Source organism: Rhincodon typus, unplaced genomic scaffold (genome assembly GCF_021869965.1).
Source record: "Rhincodon typus isolate 14 unplaced genomic scaffold, sRhiTyp1.1 hic_rhity00000859, whole genome shotgun sequence".
Classification (NCBI taxonomy): Eukaryota; Metazoa; Chordata; class Chondrichthyes; order Orectolobiformes; family Rhincodontidae; genus Rhincodon; species Rhincodon typus.
In genome coordinates this window covers 19,032-28,694 of record NW_025966497.1, presented here as the reverse complement: position 1 = coordinate 28,694, position 9,663 = coordinate 19,032, and the positions used below count along the sequence as shown (strand labels likewise).

General features: G+C 41.0%; 1 protein-coding gene across 1 annotated transcript in view; it reads right to left on the bottom strand.

Moving 5' to 3' along the window:
- mrps28 (mitochondrial ribosomal protein S28) overlaps positions 1–8,298 on the bottom strand; it is a gene marked incomplete at its 3' end in the record, with an annotated part of 15,828 nt that extends 7,530 nt beyond the window's left edge. The window contains exon 1 of the mRNA XM_020519255.2: positions 8,013–8,298. Coding sequence (XP_020374844.2) covers positions 8,013–8,213 — 201 coding nt within the window. The remainder of the gene's footprint in view (positions 1–8,012) is intronic.
- Positions 8,299–9,663: the final 1,365 nt, after the last annotated feature.

Genomic DNA, 9,663 nt, shown 5'->3' with positions numbered 1-9,663 from the left:
GTCTTTGGTGGTGGGGTCGGATTGCAGATGGCGGAAGTGTCGGAGGATGATGCGTTGGATCCAGAGGTTGGTGGGGTGCTCCCATGTTTCTCCATCTCTATCCCATCTGTTGATGGTGCCACCTTTCACTCAGATGCCTCTGGTTTGACCTCTTTAATCAACTGAGATGTGTCCAATCCATCAACTGTGTCCAATCCATCTCCTGCACTGCTGCTCTTACCCTTTCCCCTCCTCCCAAAAACAGTGATAGGGTTCCAACTGACCATATTTTCCACCCCAAATCGTCTCAGCATTCAAGGCATCATCGTCTGCCATGTCCACCACCTCCAGCAGGATGCCACCATGAAACACACCTCTCTCCCATCCATGTCAGCATCCTGCAGGGACCATTCCCTCTGTAACACCCTAATCCACTCCTCTATCACTCCTAACATTTCCTCGCTCCCGCTTGTCACCTTCCTGTGCAATCACAGAAGGAGTAATACTTGCCCATTCAGCACCTCCTTCCTCACTGTCCAAGGCCCCAAACATACCTACTGGACAAAGATGCATTTTGTTTCTACTTTTTACAATCTTGTCTATTATCTACACTTTGTAGTCGAAATCTCAGATTGCACATTAAATTCACCTTCAAAAGACAAAGGCAGCAACAAAAAACATATTTCAGCTAGTTTATGTACAAGATAAAAGTTCTCTGCTCAATCTCTAAATTTTCCATTATTTATCTAAATTGTGAGCATTTTAACACATACCATGGATTATGGGAGAGACTACCAACATTTACAGGAGTGGTTAATGATGAAAAGCTTGAGTTTGAGCAGGGTACAACAACAAATCTGTATTTTTAATTTTTAACATTCATTAAATAGAATTACAAATAGATTTGTAAGGTTCTATATTTTATGTTAATAAAGTAGGCAATCATTATTTTACTTTATGCTATATATTGCTTGAGTATTTTTGACATAATGACACACTGCTCAGGCAGCACTGGAACTGTGGTAAATATTAGAAACCATAATGATAGCAATCAGCATTAAACTTAGCACTGTTTACTACTGACGGAATCAGTTGTAATCTCGGCATTTCATCTATATTCTTCCCTCTCCCAACTGAAGACTGAAAACATCATAATTTCTAAAAGTGTATTAGAAGTTTCCAGCACTCCAACGGCTAAACATTTTGTTTAAGATGAATGGCAGAAATTTCAATTTTTATTTGATTCACTGAATTTGTGCCTGAAATGAACAGTTACAAAACTATGATGTAGAAGTTAGCAACATTACCAGGAAATAGAACGCTGGCCTTTATTTCAAAGGGAACAAAATATGAAAGTCGGAAAGCTTTGCTAAACTTATACAAGGCACTTGTCAGGCCACAGCTTGATTACTGTAAACAGTTTTGGGACCCTTATCCAAGCAAAGATATACTGGCATTAAAAGCAGTCCAGAAAAAGCTCATGAGGTTGTCACGGGTATGGAGGGGCTGTTTTAAGGACCCGTAAAGTAGGTTGGCCCTGTACTCACTAGAGTTTAGAAGAATGAAAGGTAACCTTATTGAAATATGCTAGATTCTTGGGGGTCTTGCCGGGGTTGCCGTGGAAAGGTTGTTTCCACACATGGAAGAGTCTGGGACCAGAGGGAATAATCTCAACATTGGAAGTCGCCCATTTATAGCAAAGATGAAGAGGAATTTGTTCTCTCAGAGGGTACTGAATCTATGGAATTCTTCACCACAGAGGGCTGCCAGAGCTGTGTCATTAAGTATATTCAAGTTGAGATAGATTTTTAATCAGTAAGACTACGGGGAAAAAGCAGGAAAAGTGGAGCTGAGAATTATTAGATCAGCTACGATCTCACTGAATGATGGAGCAGACTTGAGGGATTGAATGGCCTACTTCTGCTCTTGCGTCCTACAGTCTTATGGTCTAGTAATTTAGTCAAACAAGAAAAAGAAGAAACAAATAACCAAAACTCAGAACTCTAATCAGCCAACTGAAGCAGTACACCAACAAACAAAACCAAATAGACACAGGAAATCTACTGAATGGCTAAACATTTTCTTCAAAGTGTTCGGAAAACCATTTCTATTTGTGTTAGTACAGTTCCCATTAAAAATCAGTCTCTTGCTCCTATTCTTTGACAGTCCCTCAGGATCAAGGATGGCTTCCTTTGACTCCAAATTCAATGGGCTCTGCAATAGCTGTAAGTCTAATACATTATCATACACATGCCCCCTCATAATAGCTACTTCCACCCTAGGAAAAAGTCTCTGGCTGTCTACTCTATCTATACCTCTGATCATTTTGTACACCTCTATCAAGTCACCTCTCATCCTTCATCGTTCTAAAGAGAAAAGCCCTAGCTCTCTCAACCGTTCCTCGTAAAAAAGTACTAAAAGATTCGGAGCACCCATGGGCCCATACCCTAACTTGTGCCACTGTCTTCAAAGAAGGATGTATAATCAGGGAAATAAACACACAAAGACAAAATCTGCATCAGTTCTTTTGGCTAAAATGATAATCTAGTGCACCATCATGTAAACTTAAGGACACCTGGACATGCAAGCTTTCTACAAGACATCCGAAACTGTAAAACTATACTGAAAATTGTTTTGATAGTAGAAAATCTGAGAACAGGACTCCCTCTAGTGTTCCAACAATGGATCTACAATTTCCATTTTATGCACTTTTGCTCAGACTTGCCACTATGTGGGTAGTGTTAGGAACAGCAGTAAAACTGTCACGTTTCTACAGTATTGTTCTTAATGTGTTCACAAAGACAAGCAAAGGTGAGGTCTTTTGGTTCTAACGTGCTCATAATTCCACAGAAACCCAAGCACACCCAAACATTAGAATATCTAGCTGCCTTTTGAATGAAGAGGTAACAAGGTGTAGAGCTGGATGAACACGGCAGGCCAAGCAGCATCAGAGGAGCAGGAAAGCTGATGTTTCGGGTCTAGACCCTTCTTCAGAAAAATCTTTTGAATGAATCCCTGTTTTAATATAAACAAATGGGATATACTTGCCTTCCTCATGTTTTACACAAATCTTACCTAAAAGACAATAGAGTATATAAAATGAGGTTTACAAAAAGTTCCAAGTGCTCCAATATTGAAGTTATACAGGACACTGATGACGACTCTTCTGGAGTACTGTGTCCAGTTCTGGTGCCCCTGTATCAGGAAGGATATTATTAAGCTAGAGACGGTTCAGAAGAAATTTCCCAGGATGTTGCCAGAAAAAGAAGGTTTGAGTTATAGGGAGAGGCTGGGACTTTTTTCACTGGATTGTAGGAAGTTGAGGGCTGACCTTGTAGAGGTTTATAAAATCATGAGGTGTATAGATAATGTGAATAACAGGTGTCTTTTCACTAGGGTGGGGGATTTCAAGACTAGTGGGTATATTTTTAAGGTGAGAGGAGAAAGATTTAAAAAAGACATGAGAGACAATTTTTTTTAACACAGAGAGTGTTCATGTGTAGAATGAATTTCCAGAGGAAGTGGTTCAAGCAGATACAGTCACAACATTTAAAAGACATTTGGATAAGTACATGAATAAGAGAAGTTTGGAGGGATATAAGCCAAGCGCAAGCAGGTGGGACTAGTTTAATTTGGGATTATGGCTGGCATGGACTGGTTGGACTGAAGGGTCTGATTCCGTGCTATACGACTCCATGACACAATGACTATCTAAATAAATGCTTCATAATAAAAATTTAATATCATAAACACAATCATCTAAAACAAACAAAATCTTTGAATACACAAAATTTCCCCATTACCTGCAATGTTACCCTGAACAACATACCTAATTTTGATAGCACAGCTGTAAAGTGCAGGAGGCAGGGTTTCACCAGCATGAACTCAAATCTTTTCTATCAGTAGGCCTGCAGAACAATTACTTTATCTGTGGGAGAACTGGTATTTGGAGACATTTGTGTTAACTGAGGAGAAGTAGCAGAGATTTGTAAAAGGTAGATCACGCTTATCCACTCTAGCTGAATTTTTGATGAATGAACAAAGAAGGTTGATGAGAAGAATATGGTTGGATGTTGTGTGCATGGATTTCAGGAAAGCCTTTTACTAGGTATCACACACATGGCTGATTAACAAAACTGAGGCTTAAGGAACTGAGTAGTAAAAATGTTCATGTCCAAATTGGATTTTAAAAAATGGCTCAAAGACAGAAAACAGTAAGTCACCAGCTCTGGAGAAGGGTCACTGGACCTGAAACGTTAACTCTGATTTCTCTTCACAGATGTTGCCACACTGGTTGAGCTTTGTCAGCAATTTCTGTTTTTTGTTCCTGACTTACAGCATCCGCAGTATTTTCGGTTTTTAAACAATAACTCACGGTTACTTTCAGGACTGGGCAGTGTCAGCGTGCTGTTACTCAAGGACCAATTCTAGGGCAATCATTTTTTTCATTTTGCTAATGGTTGGATCTTGGAATACAGAGATTTTCAAAATTTGATATTATACCCAAATTGCCTGGAAGGAACAGATAGACTAGGACCACTGAATCTACACTGACTGGCCACATCAAATTCTACTTTTAATTATCCTTATTTTGATCGGTGGTTAGGATAAAAAAATTCTATAATTCTGTCCATTTTCCCATAAGTGTCTTTCATTATACATTCTTTTTCCATTATAAATTGTAGCGCTTCCCTGTTTCAAATCGCACAGTAACAGGAAGATCACATGGTAGTACGGCATTGTGCATGTGGCACAATTGTAGGAAGGGATCTTAATGTTCAAAAGCACAGAAAGTGGGATGTATGGGTTAAATACAAAGATAATTTTAAAGGGAAATTGACCAAGAGATCAGAAATAAAGGGGATTTAAAATGGAGTATCTACCACTCACGAGTGGGGTGTCCTAGGCTTCTGTATTTGACAACCTTCTATTCAAATGGCAAATTGTGTGCTGCATCAGCTTAAAAGAGGGGGAACAGGTAAGAACCAGATTTGGATATATTTATGATGGTGGCCTCAAAGTCAAAAACAATCGTCCTAAAGAGTCATCGGAGTGTACAACAGTGCACTTATGTGTATACCTGTGCATATTGGAATCATAGTCTTACAGCACAGAAGAGGCCCTTTGGTGTATCAAGTCTGTAATGAACAACGTAAACTGATCACTTTCCTGCACTTGCCCCATAGCTTTGAATGTTATGTTGTTATTGGAATATTATTGGAACTGAATGCCTGTTGGCTAAAGATTAACTAAAAGGGCAAAAGATTTGGTAGTAGTCACTTATCACTCACTCAAAGCTCAAGCTCAGTGTCATGAGGCCACAGCCAAAGCAAACAAGGGACCTGGGCCAGAGTTGCATTTACCAAACAACTATTTACAACACTTTATGGAATTTATAATCGGATTTGGCATCATTTTATTTGATGTACTACGCACAGTTTATGCTCAGGAAGAATACTTTCACACTGGAGAAAGTACAGAGAAAGCCAACAAAGGTAATAAAAATGAAGTAAAAAGTAGCACTGCTCCTGTGAAGTGACACAGATCTTTTACTATGTTAATGGCACTATACAAATGCAAGTAAAACATAACATAGAACAGCACAGCACAGGAACAGGCCCTTTGGCCCACAACGTTGTGCTGAACATGACGCCAACTTAAATTAATCCCTCTGCATGCCCACCATCCACATCACTCCATTCCTTGCAAATTCATGTGCTTATCTAAAAATCCCTTAAACACCCCTAATGTATTTGATTCCACCACCACCCCTGGCAGTACGTTCCAGACTCCCTGTAAAACAAAACTTGCCCCTCACATCTCCTTTGAACTTTCTTCCTCTCGCCTTAAATGCATGCCCCTAGTATTAGATATTTCAAAAAGATTCTGACTGTCAACTCTATCTGTGCATCACATAATTTTGTAGACTTCTATCAAGTCTCCCCTCAGCCTCTGCTGCTCCAAAGAAAATAACGTGAGTTTATCTAGCCTCTCCTTATAGCTCATACCCTCTATTCCAGGAAGCATCTTGGTAAACCTCTTCTGCACTCTCTTCAAAGCCTCCACATCCTTCCTGTAATGTGGCGACCAGTATTGAAAGCAATACTCTAGGTGTGGCCTAACCAAAGTCTTATAAAGCTGCAATATGACATCCTGACTCTTGTACTCCTGACCGACAAAGGCAAGCATGCCATACGCCTTCTTTACCACCCTATCTACTTGAACCTCAAGATCCCTCTGTACATTAATGCTGTTCAGGGTCCTACTTTTCCTCAACATTTGAACAGCACTAGTCACAGACTCCAGCCAGAAAAGCACCCTTCCACTACTACCCTCTGCCTTCTATGGGCAAGCCAATTCTGAATCCGTGCAGCCAAGTCGCCATGGATTCCAAACATCTTATTCTTCTGGATGAGCCTACCATGAAGGTTCTTGTCAAAAGCCTTACTAATCCACGTAGACAACGTTCATTGCTCTACCCTCATCGATCACCTTTGTCACCTCCTCAAAAAATTCATTCCAGTTAGTAAGACATGACCTACCCCACACAAAGCCATGCTGACTGTCCCTAATTAGGCCATGCTTTTCCAAATGCGCAAAGTAGTTGCTGATGACTCAAACAGGAGCCATGTATTAATTTCTTTCTGACATTACAAAGTTGGTCAAGGTCAAAAACTCTGAAGAGTGCAACTAACTTGCCTCTCATTACAAATATGCTTCTTGCCATATTGCACACGAAATGTGATTCAGTTATCCTAGCTGCAAGGTTAGTGGCTCAGGTGTTCACACTTGGAGATTACAATCTCTTAAAAGTGCAAGAGGTCAACAGAGTATTTGCCGAGATAGGCTAAACTAGGCAGAAACACACAGCAAGGCTGGATTTGCAAGGTCTTGGGGTAAATAACAAGTTGTAATCAATTAATTCCATCCAACGTGGTCTAAGTATCCTGGGAATCATCTACATTGTGTTTTCTCGATAATTAACCCAAATACTGTAGTTGACTGTACACTTCTTTAATTTCATTGTTATACTTAATTATGGTTCTCATCTGCTATGCACTCTGGGTAAACGCAGTTTAGATAGGACTTGACGGGAATTGTTACTTGGACATTCATCGATCTGAAAGGTGTAAAATTGGCAAAAGACAGACTACAGCAGAAATCTAGCAGAACTACTCAATTCAAACTACTTGCTATGTGGGAACAGGGTGCATAAACAAATCCCAGAAGATAGAGATAAATAATATGCATTGAATCCTGTATAAGATAATTGGGTTCCAAGGTCACCACATTTTCAATTCTTGGCACGGGAATGCTGACTTCATGTACCAGAGATAGAGCTTGGGAAGCCATTAATTTGAGAGTGGCATGACTTCAGCAAGCACAGATGGTTTAATAACATCTTTTGTAAGTGGTCTGTTCAAATGATAGCTTGGCAAAGATTGAGTTAAATCAGTCTTCATAAGCTTGGCTGTGTAAAAAGGACGCAAAGGAATTCTTGAGCACAGAGGTTTTATGTATTGAATTTATGTGAAGATCATGCCAGTACCTGGATTGCAATTAGAATGCTGTTTTGCTTTGATGGTACTGTCTCAGATATAAAGTGTCAGATCTTGCCAACATTAAATAAACTTTAACCACTGTCACTACTAAAGAGAATTACTGCAAATCATATCAGAGTTCGAGAAAAGGGGATAACTCTATTATTAACTCCCTTCATCTCAATTTTCTTACAATGCACAGAAATTAGGTTTATCAAACAGGCAGGGCATGCAACTAGGCTAATGGCGTGTGGTAGACTAACAGAAGGCTGGAAGAACACAGCAAGCCAGGCTGCATCTGGAGGAAAGAAGCAGTCAACATTTCAGTTGGGGGCGGGGGTTTGGGTTCGGGGGTGGGTGTTTGGGGACAGGGGTAAGGTTTGGGGGCGGGGGTTTGGGTTTGGGTTTGGGGGCGGGGCAGGGGTTTCGGGGCCGGGGGTTTGGGGGCGGGGGGCAGAATCCTCCTTCCACACCCCCACCCCGGTCACTGACCTTTCTACCGCCCAGGGCTGGGATCTCCGCCTCTCTCTGTTGCTGCAGGCCCGTATGCCGCTCGTAAGCGACCGCAAAACCGCTCCGCTTCTCTGCATCTGACGAGGAGAACCTGGTGCAGACAGCTCGCGGGGTCAGACGTCCTCCACAGACAGCCGCCTGTTTGACCGCGGAGATCAGGCCGCTCCACACCGTCGCCATGACACCGGCCGTTCCCCACACACCCCACCCCCTTTCCAGACAACGAGCTGGTGCTTGAGCCAAGAGGGTTCCGGCGGATAGGAGCTGTCCTGACTTCCACAAACAGCACCACTCAGACTAGTTACTGTAACTGCAAGCACAGCTATCGGCCCTTGCGAAATTCCCACTTGGGGCCGATTATTGCTGTTTTGCAGAGGAATACTAGAGTTTACTCGCAATGTGTATTAAATAGTTGTCTCAGTCATTCACCTAACAAATATATTTCGAAATATATCCGCAAAAACTGAGGATGCTGGAAATCTGAAATAAGAACAAGAACATTTTAACTACAAAATAACAATAAACAATAAAAACATTGATGGAGAATCTTGTCAGGTCTGACAGCATCTGTGCAGAGGGAGACCGAGTTTCTAGTTCCAGTTCTGAAGAAGGGTTAATGGACCATTAATTCTTATTTTCTCTCTACAGATGCTGCCAGACCTGAGGAGTTTCTCCAGCAATTTCTGTTTTCTGGATTTATCTGACTCCTGTTATTTGAAAATGTATTTCAAATGCTGTGAGAGTTTTATTAATGGACAGAGTAGCAATTGGTTCAGGCAGTACCAACATATGTAATGGAACCTGCCAGGGAGCAAGCTATCCTAGATCTAGTCCTGTATAACGAGGCAGGCAATAATTAATGATCTCACAGTTAGGGATCCTCTCGGAAAAGGCAATCACAGTATGGTCGAATTTAAAATACAGATGGAGCATGAGAAGGTTAAATCCAGTACCTATGTCCTGTGCTTAAACAAAGGAGACTACGAAGGAGTGTGGGAGGAGTTAACTAAGGTAGAATGGGAGCAAAAACTTTATGGTGTGTCAATTGAGGAACAGTGGAGGACTTTCACAACGATTTTTCACAGTGCTCAGCAGAAGTATATTCCAGTGATAAGGAAGAACTGTAGGAAAAGAGAGAGCCAGCCATGGATGTCTAAGGAAATAAAGGAAAGTATCAGTTTGAAAAAAAACACATACAAAAAAGCAAAGAATAGTGGGAAGCTAGTAGACTGGGAAATCTTTAAAGGCCAACAGAAAGCCACAAAAAAAGTTATAAAGAAAAGTAAGATCGATTATGAGAGTAAACTAGCTCAAAATATAAAAACAGAAAGCAGAAGTTTCTATAAATACGTAAATCGTAAAAGAGTGGCGAAGGTAAACATTGGTCCTTTAGAGGATGAGAAGACCAATTTAATAACTGGGAATGAGGAAATAGCCGAGACATTAAACAGTTATTTTGTGTCGGTCTTCACTGTGGAAGACACAAATAACATGCCGAAAACTAATGGCAAGAAGGTTATAGCAGGTGAGGACCTAGAAACTATCATTATCACTAAGGAGGCAGTGCTGGGCAAGCTAATGGAGCTAAAGGTAGACAAGTCTCCTGGCCCTGATGAAATGCATCCCAGGG